The following is an 18,705-nucleotide window of genomic DNA, read 5'->3' as shown; positions in this document are numbered from 1 at the left end:
AAAAATAATCATCATCATCATCATGTGGCCAGACTGCAGTTTGCCAGCTGGACTGTCCTCTGAAAAAATGAATATTTTAAATGATGGAAACTAGAAATTCAGAGCAGCGAGCTTCGCAAACTTATTTCTAATGGCGTTTCCCATTTCTCTCTCTTTCCAATGACCAGAGCTTGGTATTCAATAGCTGGGAGTAAGAAGCCACCCCTTGGGAAGGAGGAGGAAGAGAACTACCGAGCCCTATCATGCTGTCAGGCACCTTCTATAAATATTTATGTGACCTACAGGATATAGCACAGTTTGAAATCTTGCAGCCTCCGTAGCCACTGTGCAGTCAGGCAGTTCCCCGTACTCCTCTGAAAGTTCCTGTATTTCAGGCAAGACCTGAGTCTTTTCTTAGCTGTGATCTGCTTATAGCATTCGCTGACCTAAATTGGGGATGTTGTACCGAACAGCGTGTTCCTACGGGGATCTCGGCGTATAGCAATGAACTCGCGTTTTGCGGAGGATGTGGCTGCAATTAGAGTCACTCAGTAAACGTGAGGAGGACTTTATGTCCTCCATCATGTGTGGAAAGCAACAGAAGGATAAACTAAGGTAATACTTGAAGGATTGAGCCAAAGCTCAAGGGAAAAAAAGAAGGGGAAAAAAAAAGTAATTCTTCTGCCATGCATTTATGTTAAGAGTGGTTTCTGTCTTGTAAAAAGAGCCAGGTTTTTGGGTGTTTTTCTCTTAACAAACTGCAGAAAAGGAACCTACCCAGCCCCCTACCCTAAACAGGAACTTGATCCCTAGTGATACCTTCCTGTCCTGTCCCTATTTATAGAAGTAAGGTCACCCAAATAAGAACAGAAACAGGATCATATGATTTTTGGTGACCAACTGAATTCTGCATATTAAGAATTCCGAGGAACACATTTGAATAACCCACATCAGAAACCATTTGGAAAGAACACCTCACTGTGGCCATTTTTGTATGTAGAGCAACTAAGCAGTTCCTGAGACATGCAGTCAGTTATTTGGAATTTGGTTATCTTTCCCTATATCAAATAATCAAGTCATTAGATGGACAGAAATTTTGCTTGCAAAACTGTTCTTCAATGTGCAATTGTTTATTGAAAGCCTAAAATAGACACATTGCCACTATTGTACTGTTAATGGTATAAACAATGAAAACTGAAAAAATTAAGGAATCTATAAAGTCAGTTGACAGGCAATTTGGAAACAAACACACACACCAAAAAAAAAAAAAAGCAGGGAACTTTACTGTTTGCAAAGAATTTCTAACTGCTTCCCTATACATATTGCTATACAGCAGGGTTTGGATTCAGGATGTCCTGCACCAGGGCTGAGTTCCACATGTAAGCTAAGGGGGAATTAACTATTATGTTTCTGACTTGTACCTGGACTCACAGGCATGCTCCAAACAGCAACTGCAGCCACATCTAGAAAAGGCCTATCTTTTGTCATTCCCTGGAGCCAGACAGCATTTTGTTTTCTATTCTTTTACCATAAACCAGCACAGACTGAAAAAAGTCAAGCTTTAAATAGATACGTATACCTATTTGAATATATGTTTACATAAATACATATTTTATACGCACACGCAAGCAAAAATAAAGGTGCCTATTTTAGAATCCTAAGAAAAGTGTTCTATTTGACAGCATTCTTCTTTCAAACTCATTTGGCATAAATTATGATCCATAATTCCTATCTTATCATGTCAGGCAGTCCTTTGAACTGAACCTAATGATGAGGAGAGCCAAGTACTTCCATCATGTTTAATGCAGTTTCCAAAATAAATCTTTATTTACACAGCTAAATATTTTATGGGCCAAAGATTCAGGGCTACTTGAACTGATGAATTCATCCCTCCAAGGGGTTTTGTTCACGGATAAGAAGTTTGTCTAGGCTGGAGGCACTTAATGAAAGGGAAGATTTAGTCATTCCCTTTCTTTTAACAGGCTGCCCCCATCCTTCCATTGCTCATTCACAAATCCCTCGGTGCCTCCGTAGGCAGACAACTCGTAGGTGGATCTGAGGTAGAGGCTGCTGCTCGCATTTTCTACAGCAACACGCAGCAGAGCAAGCTCCCTCGTACAAACAGAGAGAGGTCAGCCCTGCCGATGGCAGGGTTTGAATCTCTGCTTATTATAGCAAAGGGAGAGCTGATGGAAACGGGGAAATTCAGTCCTAAACAGCAGCCAGAGGGACCAACTTTCTATGAATTAGACATTGATTCTGGACAACAGTCCTTTTCTCTCAACTACACATATAGATAGGTGTATAGATATATGGAGCAACAGTGGGATATTAAAGTGGACAATTAAGAAGTCATGGGAAAAAACAGTCTTCCCACCATGGAAATAATGTGGTAGGTATGTTCAATCTACACTGTTAGTACAGGCTATCCTTTTCTGTCTGCCCAAATCTGATCTTAGAAACATACATCTTATATGTATATAGAAATAAATATTCAGCTAGACAGTGTTGATATGTTGGTATAAGCATAGATGAATGGGTACGTAAATATGTGTGTGTATGTGCTCTCACAGCACATTTGTGAAAGGGTTTACTACAAATACAGCATAATGGATGCATTAAAAAAACCACAAAGCCAGGTTGAATGGGGCTTTGAGCAACCTGGTCTAATGGGAGATGTCCCTGCCTATGGCAGGGGGGTTGGAACTAGATGATCTTTAAGGTTCCTTCCAACTCTAGCCATTCTATGATTCTGTGATTCTACCAGACAGACTCTCTTGGCCCCAGGGTTCAGGCTCAGCCTTGCTGTATTTCAAGGTGTGAGTGGGACAAGATGTTACCGGCAGCAGTCTCTGTGCTGTGCATGCCTGAAGGGCCAGCGCCAAGGGCTTGAAGGTCCCGGCCCCTGCAGCCCAGGCTGGCCGCAATGGAGGCTGGGGACCCTGCATGGCCACAGTGCACAAAGGCACCTGCCTTCCGCACCCCAGCACAGAGCCTTGCACGTTGGCTGGTCCCTGCTCTGGGCATCAACACCCCAAAGTTTGCATACCTTTTTAGTGATAAAATATAATGCAGGTGCAGATAAAGAAATATCTCAAAGTAGTTCCCCCTGTCCCTTGCTCTTGTGCTGTTTGCATTAACTTTCCTGCACTGTCCCATGCACTACAACACCATCGGCAGCCACACACCCCCTCCTTCATTAAACTGGATGAGAATAAGAAAGCTGAGCACTTACAGAGGAAGGATTTCTGTGTGGTGCTTCTGAGACTGAAGGTCCTCTTTATGGTTAATGCATCATTCCCCATTACAGTCATTTCCTCTGAAGTAAATGGGATTTTGCCATTATACTTTATGTTTATTGATATATATTTCCTATCTGAATTGACATTGCCCTGCCTTTTTTGTCTACCCTGAAATTGCAGGAAGCCAAAAATCCTGCAATAGTAATGAGTTAAGTTCTGTAGCATGCAGAGCTGTGCGCTCTCCCATTAAGTGGGCTGGGGTTAAAACGGGCACCATTTACACATTAATATGTATTCCAGGGCAGCAACAAGGGTTCTGCTGTAATGTTTCAGGCTAAGGGGTCAACTGTTGAGCTGGGACGCTTCCTAGCAATATTTTGATACTGCTTAACTAGCGATTGAGTGTAGGAAGACTTTCCCTGGGATCTGACATTGAAGAGTGTCACAGGGAAGCCTTTAAATTGAAGAATCAAAAAAATCTGATTCTTTGTGGTGGCTTAAATACTTGCAGTACTTTTGGAAGACACTGCTGTTAGGATCTTCTTTCCCCTTCCCTAAACTCTCCATCTCCAGACCTGCAGTTGGACATAGCACCTCCCTTGCTCTCTATTCAAAATTGCTATTACGCATGGCTGTGCGTTGTTAAATCAACTCCCTGTACTTCATCTCAGAGGCTGCAGAATTTAAGAGATGGAGGAACAGGGTGGCTCAAGGGACTAGTAATGCTGCATAAAGCTTTTTACCCCCTATCTGAATCCAGCTGCAATTTTTGCTTGACCAGAAATGGTTACTGAGCGATGCTGGTTTGGTAGATTCTGAAAAATAAGTTATTTTCTGGCCCTTTTTTCTTTTCTGGTGCATCTGCATCACAAAACCACTTCTTAGCACTAGCTACAATACTACAGTCAACACTTGCTACCCAGCATGAGTAAATCTGAGCACCTAAGCCATAGCTAGTCACCTAATTAAGTGACCTGATTTTCTCAGGAGCAGAATATGTCTTCCAGCTCCCACTGCACTCAGCAGTTGTGAAAATCAGGCCACTTTTGTAAGTGGCCAAACATAGCTGTGACTAGTTTTGAGTACTCAACTTTTAAAAAGTTGATCTTCCAGGGACGGGGGGAGCTGGAGCACCCGGAGGACAGGTCCTCTCCAGGTTCTGATGGTGCTACAGAGGCAGGTATTTGGGAGGGGTGCAGTGCATGCCCTGTTTTGTGACTAACCAGAGTCTATCAATCATCATCACCATTCCCAGCACTAAATAAAAAAGGAAAAAAAAACCAGTGCCTCTCAGCTTCAGGTCCCATGATAAAAATATACCTTGGCTTTTATTTGTTTTATGCAGTACTTCCTCCTCGCACTGAAAATTAAATTGAAAAGAGAGTTTATTGTCCCCATGGAAGACATAGGCACCTTTTGAAATCACTCATGAACAAAAGCATGTGGGGCCCAGCCTAATGTTTTCTAATGCCCTTTGGGGTCCCGGGAGCACAAAGGCAGCAGAGAAGGAGCTGCAGTCAATTCCAGCAGAGCTCTATTGTGCTATTTGTTCCAAGGAAACATCAATTCATTAAGGGAACAAGTCAACAAGGGTGGGTGGCAGAACCGTCTGTCCTGCTAGATTGTGCATTACTCCTTCAGAGATCTGCTCTGGGGACTGGAGGGAGTAAATACCGAGTGCGAGCCAGCTTGTCTGCCCTCACTTTGCAACGGGAGAAACTGCTCATTTCGAAGCCAGAGCTTTACTGGGAGGACGGTTTTAATTCACTGCCATGGATGCAACACAGACAGACACACTTCAGTGGCAAGATGTATGGTTAGGAGAGTCACATTTTAGTGGTGTTTTAAAGAGCATAAACAACCCAGGCAAAAGCTACTTAATAGAAATGGACGATGAAACCAAGGCCAGGAAAATCCATGGACGGCCATTGCTCTGCTCAAGGAGCAGCCTCCTGAAAGGTTCCCAGCCTGTGCAAGGGGACAGCTTTTTGCTTTTTGCTCTTTGCTCCTGTCTGAACTACTTTTCAAAGCAAAGCAGTGGCTGTTTTGCATAGTGCACCTGAGCCAGACTAGGGAAAGGTCAGCAAGACAGAACAGACCAAACTACGATGTTGAACGTGCAAGATACATCCTTCCAGAAGGCAGGTGCTTGGACCAGCGCTCTGCTGATCTCAAATGAATGCTGGCAGATAAGGGCAGCAAAATGCTTCAGGAGGAAGTATTTTCATAATCACACATTTGCAACACAGCCCTTTTTTGCAGCATTATCTTTCTGCCTTCCTCTTACTCTCAAAATGAAGAAAAATATGTATATTCAAGGGGTGGGGAAGCCAAGGGCAGAGCTGAAACACAGCTGAGTCAACAACACATGTCTACGAGCTGGTGGGTAACGTTGCATACTCCCGCATGGTTATCAGAGTGCTTTCGAAAGTCATCACTGCAGACAGAAAGGGCAACAAAAGCGCCGTAAACATCCTATACAGCACTATGGGCAGAAACAAGAAATGCTGGAAGGTTCCAGCTGCCCTAATCCTCGAGCCATGGCCCTTCTCCCTCACTTGGACCTGCTTCCTATAACCAACCAGCAGCAAATATCACAGAGTGTACATTGATCTTGTCTCTTTGGTCAGACACATTCCCTCTAGCTTGAAGATGTCAGCAAGTCTTTTGCACTATTATCAAGCTGTAACATACCATATTTAGTAAGATTAGGTTACGGCTTGAGGCCAACCGGTGTAAACTAGAAGTTTTCCTGTCCTCAGTCAGATTTTCTGTCGCTAAGAGCAGGCAGCTCTGAGACACGGCGTACAACCCACAGAGCAAAAGGGAGGCAGCTGCTTCAGCCAAATTAACGACTGGAGAATACAACTGGCTGTCGCCTTTCCCAGTCCCTGGGCTGTATCCCTGCTCGTGCTTCACATGCCGAACCGCAGCCAGCAGGGCTTTGCCTTTGGTGGGAGCTGCACTGATGCCTGAGCACATTCCTTGCTGTCTAATGCTGGGAAAGACACATCTTTCTACCAGCAGGGTCTGTAGGATGTAGATCCTTTTCTGGCACTGTCCATCTGTAGGATCGCTTCCCCTTCCCTTGCTTCAGCTCCCTGGAAACCCCACTTTCGCCTTCTGCGAAGGCTTCTTGCCCTTCAGACCTTCCTCCACCCACATCATTTTGCATGAGTGTGTGCTGGTTAATTAGATTAGACCACCATCCCATTCGTTTTGGCCTCCTTCCTACCAGATCCACTTGTTTGAGAGCAATACTGCCCCTTCTTCCCTTAAGTAGGAACCTCTGAAATCACCTATTCATGGGGAATTTGCCTCCTGACGTCCAACTGAGGGCCTGATTTCTGCCCCATGACCCTAATGTTTCTATCCTTTTCTGTCTCCTTCATTCATAATTTTTGCTAAATATTTAAGCCTTTGGATTCTGGGTGAATTCCTCATGTTGGCAGTCTCTAGTGCTGCAAAGCTGAGCTGATACACAGCTGCATTTCAATGCTCATGTCCAGCATTTGGAAAACACAATTACATGTCTACAAGTTAAACAGCACTGTGCTGGTTTATTCTGCAACTGGAAAACTTGCTAAACAGACTTAGGTCTTCCTAGCTCGAGTGAAAGGGAGGCATCCTGAAGGGAAATAAGCAAAAGAGCATCTTCAATGTAGCAAGGACTGAAGGGAACTAGCAAATTTTGGCAGGTTATCGTAACCTGAAAAATCTCTGGTTTGTGCCCCCTGGTGGCAGTTGAATTTTTCTTGTCCTCGGTGCTATTGCAATGTCTGCACTTCCAGACCCAAACCTTTTGATTTTCGTGCTGAGGAAACGATCAGCAAAGAGGTCCTTAAATGCCAACAGGCGGTGCTTCACTAGCCAGAAAAGCACCAGGCCAAGCAGGGAAAACCCAGAGGTCGATATCTCATGCTTCAAACAGGCTGCATGACTTTGCCCCTCAAACAATTTGACAGGCCACTCATCCGAAAGAAAGCCCCAGGGCTGAGGGAATCCGTGTGGAAAGCGTACCCCGCAGGTTTCTAAACACACCGTTACAGCCCTTCCCCAGCAAGGAACCAAGGTTCAAGCAATAGATGTGACTATAGCCATAAAATCCAGCATCACTGAAGTATTTTTTTTATTTTGTTCTCTCTTTAGACAAAAAGCACTGGCATCGACAGGTGGAAGAAGTGTTCAAGCAGCATGCGACTGGTTGGTATGAAGTAATAAATGTTAAGAAGAGTAAAAAAAATTAGTGAATTTAATGTCTAAGATTTTAGCCATTAGAATGTGGGATGTTTAAACAGGGGCGTTATCAAAAGGCACTAGCAAAATTAGTGAGACATCATTTAAGTGCTGTAAATAAGCAATCCAGAAACAAGCCTTGTCTGGGAGTTTGTGATCTCGAGTAATAGCAAAAAAAGGTGAGAGAAAGGAACCACTTCTCTCTCCACTCTAGCACCTAAACAGAAAACTGAGAGCTGCCTTTTCAAAGATGTTGAGCAATTTCTAGTGCTCTCCTCCCTGTGTTTTGTACACCAAAAGTCAGAAAGGCAGAAGCAGTGACCCAGGTTAGATCTTCAGAGCCTCAGACTGAAACTAAAAACCAATTTTCTATATTACTTAGTAGTGGTAATGGGCTGCAGGTGAGACAGTGCACCTCTCTGCCTGACCTGCCAGAGCTGATTGTTTCCATAAAGGGAGAGTGAAAGGGACTGAGGACAGGGGAAGCTGATGTTGCTGAAAAAATATGTGTCTTTATCTGTCCATCTAACAGTTTTTTCTCCCTCTCAGGCTGTTCTCCCATGTGGGTGACCCATTCCTCGATGACACCCTGCCCCGGGAGTACGTCCTCTACCTGCGCCCCACGGGCCCCCTGGCTCAGAAGCTGTCTGAGTTCTGGCAGCAGTCAAAGCAGATCTGTGGGAAGAACAAAGCTCACAACATTTTCCCACATATCACACTTTGCCAGTTCTTTATGGTAAACCAGAGCTCCTCTTTCCGTTGCCTTTATGCATGCATTCATGAGCAGCCCTTGCCAGCTCCAGACTGGAGACCTTACATGCTTCATTCAGGCGCTGCAGAAGGGGCTGTGCTCCGGAGTTCGTGGCAGGGGGGGTATTACCAGAACCGCCTGATGCCTGGGCTTGTTGAGGAGGTAATTGGTTTTTAAGCGGGTTGTTTTAAGGGAAGAGAGGCAGCAGAAGACCAAATTCTCATAATCTCAAGTGATCATTAACATGAGAATAGATGGGGGGTGAGGTTAAGAAGGTTACTCGGGGATAGCTGATCCTGCTTTGAGCACAAGGGAGGGGCAGATGATTTCTAAACACCCCTTTTTCTATGACCCTGCGCTTTTTCTCACTGCATTACCATTCACTCCCACCCACCCAAGCCTTTCCTTCCTCTACACTGGAGAGCTAAGCACAGGCATAAGGAATGCTTCTCCACCTGAGAAATGCTTGTCCCGTTTCCTTTGGCAGTGTGAGGACAGCAAGGTCGATGCTCTCACTGAAGCTCTGCAGGCCACCGTGATGCGGTGGAAATGCAAATTCCCTGCCCCTCTACCTTTGGAGCTCTACACGTCCTCAAACTTCATTGGGCTTTTTGTCAAGGAAGAAAGTGCTGAGGTCCTCAAGAAGTTTGCTGCAGACTTCGCTGCAGAGGCTGCTTCTAAAGCAGGTGAGTGACTATGCTGTCAGTCTCAAAGAGCTCACAACGTGGTCAAGGCTTGGGCATTTTCAGAGAACAAAGTTTTGATGGCACAAAGAAATGAAGCTTGTGAAGCCAATACCTGATTTTTAAAAGTGTCCTGAAGGCTAAGAGCCCGAGAGGAACACCCCGTCAGGTGCTTTGTGTTTCAGTGCTTTTTCAGTTGAAAGATCACCTCACACTTAGTCTCAAGTGTTATCTCCTGAAAGGGAAGTTGACATTTGGTGGTTCCTTAACCTTTCAGATAGACGCTCTGTCTGCAAGGCTGAGCATTTCCTGCTCCACTCGATGCCTCAAGCCACTGTCACAAAACCTTCCCCAGCCATGTAAAGGCTGTGTTCGATTTTTCACTGCATTTCTGAGATGCAAACAGGGTTCTGTGAGAAGACCTCAAGTGCCCTGGCAACATAGGAGGGAACCTTCTCAAATAGCCCTATCTCAGTAACACCACAGATGGCTCTGTCACCCAGTCCTCTGCTGCTTCTGGAGGAGGGAACCCCTCAGGAACTGGGAGGGGGAAATAACCAGAGCACCCCGTGCCCTGACGGTCTCTGCCACTGATCAGGCTCTCCAGGTGTCCTCCGATTACCTCCAAACTTGGAAGTCAGAACAGCATCAGAGCACTATAATAGCTCCCTGACTAATCCTCCCACCCTCCGTCACTGTAGCGCTCAGCCCAGACTAGTCACAACACAACCGGTTTAGTCCTTCAGTATCACAGGCTCATCCTGGAGTTTAAGTGCATCAAGATACAGCACCTTCTGAGTCCCTGGGGTGTTCCCGTGCTAGACAGGCACCCCATAATGACATGTAGAACAGCTACAAGTCTCTGCCCCGGTTCAGAGGAAGAGATACAGACGTGACGTAGGTTCATCACACCTCTGAAATGCATTGCTTTCACCTGACAGTGACCTAGAACTTTTCTTCCCTTTAGAAGAGGGAGGAAATGGCTGTTATATTTCCACATGCACATTTTGGAAAGCAGCAACAAGCACAGAGATGTTAGGCGGGTCCAAGGACTGCTGCAGCCATGTAAGAATGGTACAAATGTCCCCCTGCACAGCAGAGACATACCCTCCAAACCAACACAGTCAAAAAGGGCAGGTCTTACCCCAAAAACAGAAGAAAGAAGCATCAATGGCTGCCAGCAAGCTTCTGCCCCTGCGACTGCTCCAATTCAGACCAAATTGCTTATTTTTTAGGGGAAGCCAATTGCTGCATTGCAGTCCACAGCTTGGTCAGGTTATCACATTAAAGTCTCTGGGGCTTTTTCACAGATACAGAGCACATTTTTTCTTGCTAATCAAAAAAAAGATGGATGAGCTTGCAAAGCTACCCCTGGCTGGCACTTGGAGCCAAGTCTCTGAATAGCTGCAATTTTGACTGAATAATCAGTCAAATTTAATTGCAATTTTTGGTTGAATAAGCAAGAATAAATTATATGCAAACAATGTATCCTATGATTTCCACATCTACTGGAAGAGTCTCAATATTGCACATACTTTCACCTTTCTGCTTCCTGGAGTCTTTTCCTAATACAGGTTCTTTTTCTGTAGGATCATTTTGAATCATTATCATATCGATGTCTGTTTCCACAATTCTGGAATACTTCACCCTCAGTGGGCAATCTGGTAATCCTACTAATGTCCAGGGAAAAGATTTAATCAATTCACATGAACATGTAAATTCCACGGATTTGTAATTACTACCGTAGGAGAGGGACCAGAGGAGGGAGAGTAAAAATTCTGATTTTTACCTTGCTAATTTTGGAGAGATCCTAATTTGCTAATGATAGAAAGGCCACCCTTTTCCTGGAAGAGTGTCTCTTTTTTGCAGAAGATCCAGTGGGTTCAAAATGGCAATAACTGTTATCACACCATCCAGAAACCCATTGTTTTCTGAATGCAAGTGAGCTTTGGCCATTTAGCAAGGATGCCTTGCCTACCGCCCTGGTGTGACTCAGGACTGAACCAGACCACAAATCTTTAATAATTTGATCCAAGGTGCAACATACATAGGGAACTCATGTTTGACTTCCCCTGAGCCTTTTCAGAAACTGGCCTACAATTTGTTCCACTTAAGCTATCTTTAAAAGGTCTGCTCCCAACTCCTGTTCAGAGCCGATAGACACTCTTACACCTTCAAAAAGCTGCTAATCTCGACAGTCACTTGTTGTTAACGGACATCATCTCTTTGCAGATGTTCACGTGGAGCCCCACAAGAAGCAGCTCCACGTGACACTGGCCTATCACTTCCAGACCAGCCACCTGCCCACGCTGGAGAAGTTAGCACAGAACATTGATGTTAAACTGGGCTGCGACTGGGTTGCTGCGATATTCTCCCGAGACATACGCTTCGTTAATCATGAGGTAAATTTTTGGAGCTTGTTTCAGTCCAAAAATTTGAAAAAAGAGGATGTAGCAGAGTCGCAGGCTGTTCTAGCTGCATTTGCAGCTCACAAGTGCTGACAAGGAGCGAGCTGAATAAGGACTCCCATGTCCCCTGCTGAGAGTTGTACGGATATGCAGCACAGATTATACAGACATGAAGGAATTTGCCTCAGGTCCCACAAGGACACCCAGAACATAGACCTCCCCACATCCCACCAGTCATCTTAACCAACGGACCATCTTGCATTTTTTTTGCTTTTTGCTCATACTGCCTGGACTTGCTATTTTACCCACTTCATTTCTTGCTTCTTGCGGGAACACTGCCCTGCTGGATTAATTAATTCTAACAATGACTGTCCTGCTAGCTTAACGTAAACTGGTCTGATCTCTCAGGAACCAGGCCAGTATCATAAACCTGACCGCTATCTATTTCTTCTATACAGGCTTGACATTATTATTAACCACAGCATTTATTTTAATTGCGTAAGAAAAATTTACCCTCGTGGCCCATATACTTCAGTTACTCTTATGGATTCTATAACTGCAGTATCTAAGTGTCTTAACATAGTTTTCTTAATAATGTTGTTCTCCCACACAATATACAGAAAAAAAATATTCTATTTTGTAGATTGGGATCTTGGGCATAGAGAAACCATGCATGAAATTCATCTTACCTCCCTGTAAATATCCCCAAGTTAGACCTCTAAGTCTGAGCTGGTCTGTGGCTCCCTTTGCACTGAGGCTCAGTGCGGAGAAACAGGCACCTCCATAAAGTGAGTCATCTGACCCATCTAAGATGTCTATCTCAGGACTAAATGAATCAAATTCTGGAGGAGGGAACCTCCAAAAGGTGCCTGCTCAGGCAGCAAACTAGACTCCTGAGGCTGAGGTGATTAATCCTACCGAAGAGCATTGTTCAGAATCATGCACACAAAACCTGTGGCGGAGTGGAAAGAAGTGATTTTAGTCCAGCACACAATGCACCTCAGAGTAAACAGATGCCAAAGCCTCCAGAGAGCTGAAGTCTCTCACACACGGTGCTCTGACCCAGCCCAGGCCATGCTTCCCATGTGAGACAGCCTCCTTTCCTATCCAAAGAGTCATCTTGTCCTTTAGAAGCTGCGAGTAGTCAACACTACCGCTGACTGCAAAGGGAGTTGTTGATGAAAACCAGCTCACATCTTTGCATATCAAACTTCAGGCAGCCATGTGTGAAACTTTTGGCCTTGTGGTATCAGGTGACAGTGACTAGTTTCCATCTTCCTTTGAAGATGCCACAAATAGTCTAGGAGGATTAGTGAGTAAATGGGCTGACACCATCAGGAGATCAGAGCTGCTCAACAGATTACGGTTTTTCTTTGCATGATGCCATTGCAGAAGTTAGGCTTGGCCAGGGACAATAACATGTTCTCCTTTAAAACAGGGGACCGCTGTAGCCATTTCCAAGGAAAGTTACTGATAGACATTTAATACATGTGGATTCCTCAAGCTCCAGTGAAGAGGTTACAGAATTATACCCACTGATCTTTCCCCCACCTTTTAACTTGATCCTGTTCATGTTAGGAAATACAAAGAAAACAATGTGGCCAAATCCCAGTATTTCTCACCACCTGTATTTTTTCCTGTGCATTCTCATGAACAGCTTTGAGAGCAGGGTGTCACTGAATCAAACCTGTAACCCCCCCAGCAGTGTCTCTGCCTTGTCTTCACAAGTAACAGCAACAAGGAGAACTGCTCTTTCAGATCAAGCACAAGTAGGTAAACCAAAAATAGTCACTAACCGCTAGAGCTGTGTAAATTCCAGGTCCCAATAAGAATTTGGTTAAATTTTTAACAGGGCACTTAGATATAAGCACACAGTCATGTTTTTGCTCGCTCTAAAATAATCATCCCCCCTTTCCCTCCTGGTTATCAAAGACACAACTGGAATCAAAGAGGGAAGAAGGAGTAAATACCTAGAAAAGCTTTCCAACAGCAAAGAGTGGGAAGTGGCAGGAATTCCTTGAAGGTAAAGCTTTACTGGATAAAGCACAAAGTGATGCATTATAAGGAGAACTGTTCACACCTTGCTAAGGTTAAAGGTCTGGTATGGGAGTGCTCCTTCACTTCATTCATTTGTCCTTCTCTTTCTCCCCCAGACTCTGCAAGTGATCTATCCTTACACCCCCCAGAATGATGATGAACTCGAGCTGGTCCCAGGGGACTTTATTTTCATGTCCCCAGTGGAACAAACCAGTACAAGTGAGGGCTGGATTTATGGCATTTCCCTTGCAACTGGCTGTTCTGGGCTACTGCCTGAAAATTACATCACGAAGGCGGATGAATGTGGGACCTGGGTGTTTCATGGGTAGGTAAAGCTGCTCAGTCCAGTTTCCATCACTGTAAAACGGGGGCTCAGCACTGGGATTTCACCTGGGTAAGTGAAGAGTCTCCCAGGGCTGCTGAGAAGGTCACTTGGGGAAAATGTACTGGCACACAAAGCCCCGTCTCATAAGCAAAGGAAGAGCAGATGCTATCCCTGTGCATGGGATTAGAGGATGAAGTGATTTATTTAGCCAAAATGTTACAGCAACTATTACTCATAGAATCACCACTGCTGGTTAATGGAGCCGGAGCAGATGGCCGCTGTAGAGCCACTGCTGTGTAGACACCTCTGTGCTGGGACTAGGATCAGAAAGGTTTAAATTTGAGCATTAATTTGGGAAGAGAGATCTGCTGTATATAATTCCCTGGGGAAAGGGACTTGGGATCAGCAATGTTTCTTAAGATACTTAGCAAGATTTTCAGAAGCGCCTACTTGCCTGCCTGCCATTGGCTTCGATGAGAATGCAGACCTTACCTTCTGAATAAGGTTATGCCTTATGCCTCTTGATTTTTATGGGAATTAGTTAAACAGCAATAAAACACTAGTGCTTGAGGGGTGGGTCTTGGCACTCCTGCAAGGCTGTCTGCATCTCTAAGCACCCAAACACCTTTGACAAATCTGGAGCATTGGGAGTAGTTTGTATGTAAGAGCACAAGGAGAGGGGAGAGACACGTTCCTGCCTGCTGCCCCTCTGCTAAGCAATGTACAGGTACAGGAGTTTGGTTATGGTCACACCAGTGAGCAGGTTAGTTACAAAGGGGAGGGATGGAGATACAGAAGAAAGCACAGACAGTTTGCATCTCAAATTTCAGTGGGCAAACATGACCTGTGAGGAGAGAGTCTGAGCAGAAAGGGAAAGCATTCGGTAACCCATGTCAGCACGGCACAACCAGAGGAATTGATCTAACTCGGCACTTAATAGAAACAGATCTAACAACTCTTCAAATCAAGCAAAATGCAGGAAACAAAAAAAGCAAAAGGGCAAGCAGTCTTTTTCTTTGCCTGTGACTTTTCAGGCTTAACACATGCAACGTGGTGAATGACAGACGGAGAGCAGGCACGAGGCAATCGTAGCTTGCAGGCTGGCTTCCAGATGCGACTGCCACCAACCACTGCCCTTCCATAAACCAGCTCTGGCCTAGCCCTGAATTCTGTCAGGCAGGGACAAGTATAGCAAGAGATCCTTCATTTACCCCTGCTGTCACAACCATCTATTCGTTTTTTGCCTGCCCTCTGAGAAATTAACACCACTAATAAAGGGCTTTCATCCATATGGTAGCCAAACAGAACAAACCTATCTATACCGAGTCTGTCACCATCAAACTTCAGCTCACCTTTCATTACGAGAAAAGAAAAGCCCTCCAGGAACCAGGGCTTAAAGAAATGAAAATCAAGGCACACGGGCAAAGTCAGTTAGAGAGTTTGCATGAAGACAGGACTTAATCCAGATCCTCCAACCTCCAATCCAGCAAGACCATCCTTTCTTCCTCTAAAATTTGCCAGCCAAAATGGTCTCAGGTCCACATACACTGACTGCAGCAGCCTGCCTCAGTGGATTCTGCTTTTTTTCCTTCCAGTGCCTGGAAGGGTTTTGAGGCCTAGGGACTAGCATGGGAAAGAATTCCTACGGCAGCAGCAACTAAAAAGAAAGCCAAATGTTTTTAACTCCAGCACCTTTGCCTCCAGACAAGCAAAGAAAGGAAATGCCCCTTCCCTGATTACCGCGAAAGACTATAAATCATGAATTGGAGCATGCAATATGGAGCATTTATCAAAAACATTATTACATACCCAGAAACAGTCTTGTTTTACACAACAGCTTCCCGCAGGGAATGTTACAGAATGTCATTTGGTCAAAACAATATAGCAAGCTAAAAGTAAGCCCCACTGCCATCTAGGCCACGGTATTCATGGTAGGATCCTTGTGGCAAGAGATGAATGGTGCACAGATACCTTCATTTCATAGACCTGAAAGTGAGCATGGCAGTACTCACCAGGAGTGCAGGAGAATCGCCATGGTGCAGGAGATGGGACCCAGATCAGGGTGTTGGACCAAGGCTGCTGCTGGCAAGCGATGCTGTGATCCTGGGGGTTGGTTTGTGCTGCCTCTGTGTATGCTGTGTATGCTGCCATGTCCTGTTTCATCCCTGCAGAGTATGAAAAAGAAATAACAGCCATGGAGCTTTCCCTCCTAGTCACAAGAGACTGCATTCTTCAAGTGAAAAATCATACATTATTGAGATCGTCACGAAAATACAGCTCACTCTGGGCTGCAGCACCCTGGCTATACCACGCAAGAGATATGACAGGCAAAATGCTATTTTGGGATATTTGATCAAATCTTTAATACAGCAAAATTAGATTGCTAGCTCCTGCACATTTCACCTGAAAAAGGTTTCCCTGTTGCACTGCTCAAGTGAGGCAGTAGCTGAACTGTGGCCTTTGCAGGACATGCTTTTTATGGCTAATATCTAAATAGTGCCTCAAAAGCCCTGCCCAGCACACAGACCTTCCTGGCTAACACTGTACAAACATACAACATAAAGATGTCCCTACCCTATAGTAAGGTCTCTACCTCAGCTGCAAACCAACAGGCTGCCATCACTAAAAAGAAAAGCCTGATGATCTATTTAATAGGGGAGAACAGGCTTTGCCTTCGGGGCAGAGTGACTGCCCATGAAACCAGGTTGTGTCTTGAGAGACTCCAGGTCTGAATCCTTTCACTCTCTACTAAAAATAGGAATGGTATCACTTCTATTCTGCAAACCCCAAGGATTTTCTGTACACCTAAACTACATTTCTTTGCTGGCTGTGGCACATCCCTTCATGATTTCTTCTTATGCCAAGGACTGGACCTGCTGGTAACAGTGAGGAGAAACTTGTTTCAGCATCCCACACAACACAACCCAGATCCTAAGTCTGTGTAACCCGTTCTTGCCATCCCCTCAGTGAGAGTATGCAAATGAAAAATAACCTTTCTGAAACAAGCCCTGGACCCTCCTTAGGGGAGGAACTGGTTGTGTTTGTATCAATGTCAGGAGATCTGTTCTGACTGAGCCTCGGAGAGGACCTGGCCATTGGTATGTTAAAAACAAAATACTTTTTCCCCTGTATAGTATCAAGGTGGAAATCCTCTCCTGGTAGCAGTAGAAGCTACTGATGAGCTGAAGCTACTTGGAATGAATCCAAACTACAGATCCAGTATTAAAAATATATAGATATATATATGTATATCCACCCTAAAGCCCCAGCAAACTGCTTGCAGGGTATTTTCTAAGTTGCCTTTCGTGCCTGAAAATTAGTGGGCTACCCAGTCAAAAGAAGAAACTCTCCACCCTCAGCACATGGAACCCAGAGGAGGTGGGAAGCCCAGCAAAGGTATAAGAATTTACTTGCCCCACAGAAGCCACAAAAAACAAGCATTCAAGGCCACGGAGCTCTCCACCTATGCATATAAAGGCATACAGCAGAAGTCAGTGTGCTATCTTTGTATCTGTGGACCCAGCACCACCCTAAAGCTAAAACTTGTGATGGTTCCCTGCACTGCTTTTCCATTACCAGCAGAGACAGGAATAGGCACCTCCTCTGCCCCAAAATGGATAGAAGCACTGTAGATATTACACAGCCATCTATTTCAGCTCCCTATGAGATGCCAAAGCTATTCCTTGCCCCTTTAATAAGCCTGCAAAATCAGACTTGGCACAAGTACCAGAGGGAGGAAAAACAGCCCTAATTTTTCAAGCTATATTTGGGCCTCAGTAGGTTTTTTTCCACTCTGTCTTCCTCCTGTTCTGCAACAATGGCTGGTTCATTTTCTCCAGGGATCCCTCTCCTCTAGACAATGATGAGTGATGCAGCAGAGGAGCCTTTTCCTACACAGAGCTGAGGACCAGCGCTGTTATGCCATGACCCTTTCTCCATCCTCTGCTGCAGCACCTCCATTCTTCAAGGGGCCTTTCCTGCCTGGGAGAACATTACCTCCAGGGACACACAGTACCACTGACAGACCACTAAAGGCAAGGCATCATGCAGAAGACAGTAGATGTTGTTGTCTGCCTTCAGTCCCTGTTTGCCAAGCAGAGGAACCACAAGCCTTTGGGAAAAGCTTCCAAACAATGACCTATGCTTAGAAGATGACTAAGCTGAAATAGCTTCAGCAGTTTCTGTTTTCCAGCAACATCAAGGAGATACCACTGAAGTCAGACTGATGGCTCTCCTCCAGACACAGCAAGATAGTATGCCTTTGCCTCATCATCATTCGCAGCGAATCCTAGCATCTATAAATAGATAGTAAAGCATTCATGGCCTTTTAATAAGGGCTTGGAGAGAAAGAAAGTCTCAGAAATTGTGCAGCAGCTCCTGAGGGCAAAGGGAAGAAGGGTAACCAAACAAATCCTTAGTATCCTGCAGGCCAGTGTCCTTAAAAGACCATCATATGGGCAAAGCAGGAAAGGGCTGAGACAGGATGAGGGACTGGAAGCTGCAACACAGAACTAAAGGCAAAGAGCCACTTTGTACAGCAACAGCGATGGGTCCTAGCTAAGAAATTCAGATTCTTCTCATATTGAGATATTCAAGTTTTCAGGTCAGTGAGGATGTATCTGCGCTAGCTGCACCCACACTCCAAGCTGACCACTTAATTCAGTGATAAATGTCTGTTTGTGCTCCCTGCTCAGGCTTAGCCGCCCTGGGCTTGGCACACGCGAATGCACTCAGGCAGCTTTTGGATCAGAGTTGGCCTTATCCTGCCAGCTGGAAGTGTGGTGTGACTGTACTTCTGCCTGCAATATATTGCACGCATATATTCTGAGGAGGAGGGTTAGACAAGATTTTTCACCCTAGCACCCAGTAATATTTCCCTCAGCCTATCCACAAAGCTCTCCTGCCTACATTTAACTCTTCTTCAAGATTCACCACCCCTGTTGTGCCTGAGAGTCGTACCATGCCTAACTCAGAGATGTTTCCTGCCCCGACCTCTGATGCTCTATCTGCATTTGGGCAGTGAGGGGGGCAGTTCCTTGGAGCA

At 45.1% G+C, this 18,705-nt stretch overlaps 1 protein-coding gene across 2 annotated transcripts in view; it reads left to right on the top strand.

Moving 5' to 3' along the window:
- Window positions 1-18,705, top strand: part of UBASH3B (ubiquitin associated and SH3 domain containing B) — a 73,697-nt gene that overhangs the window by 41,181 nt on the left and 13,811 nt on the right. The window contains exons 2-6 of one of the 2 annotated variants that reach the window (XM_074561160.1): window positions 7,371-7,424; window positions 8,007-8,193; window positions 8,696-8,894; window positions 11,124-11,293; window positions 13,453-13,661. In XM_074561160.1, the coding sequence (XP_074417261.1) occupies window positions 7,371-7,424; window positions 8,007-8,193; window positions 8,696-8,894; window positions 11,124-11,293; window positions 13,453-13,661 (819 nt within the window). Of the gene's footprint in view, window positions 1-7,370; window positions 7,429-8,006; window positions 8,194-8,695; window positions 8,895-11,123; window positions 11,294-13,452; window positions 13,662-18,705 lie in introns of both variants that reach the window. The other variant, XM_074561161.1, reaches the window with a different exon arrangement.

This window comes from Larus michahellis, chromosome 17 (genome assembly GCF_964199755.1).
Source record: "Larus michahellis chromosome 17, bLarMic1.1, whole genome shotgun sequence".
In the NCBI taxonomy this organism is placed as follows: Eukaryota; Metazoa; Chordata; class Aves; order Charadriiformes; family Laridae; genus Larus; species Larus michahellis.
Note: the sequence above shows the minus strand (reverse complement) of the source record. Positions and strands in the feature narration are given on the sequence as shown.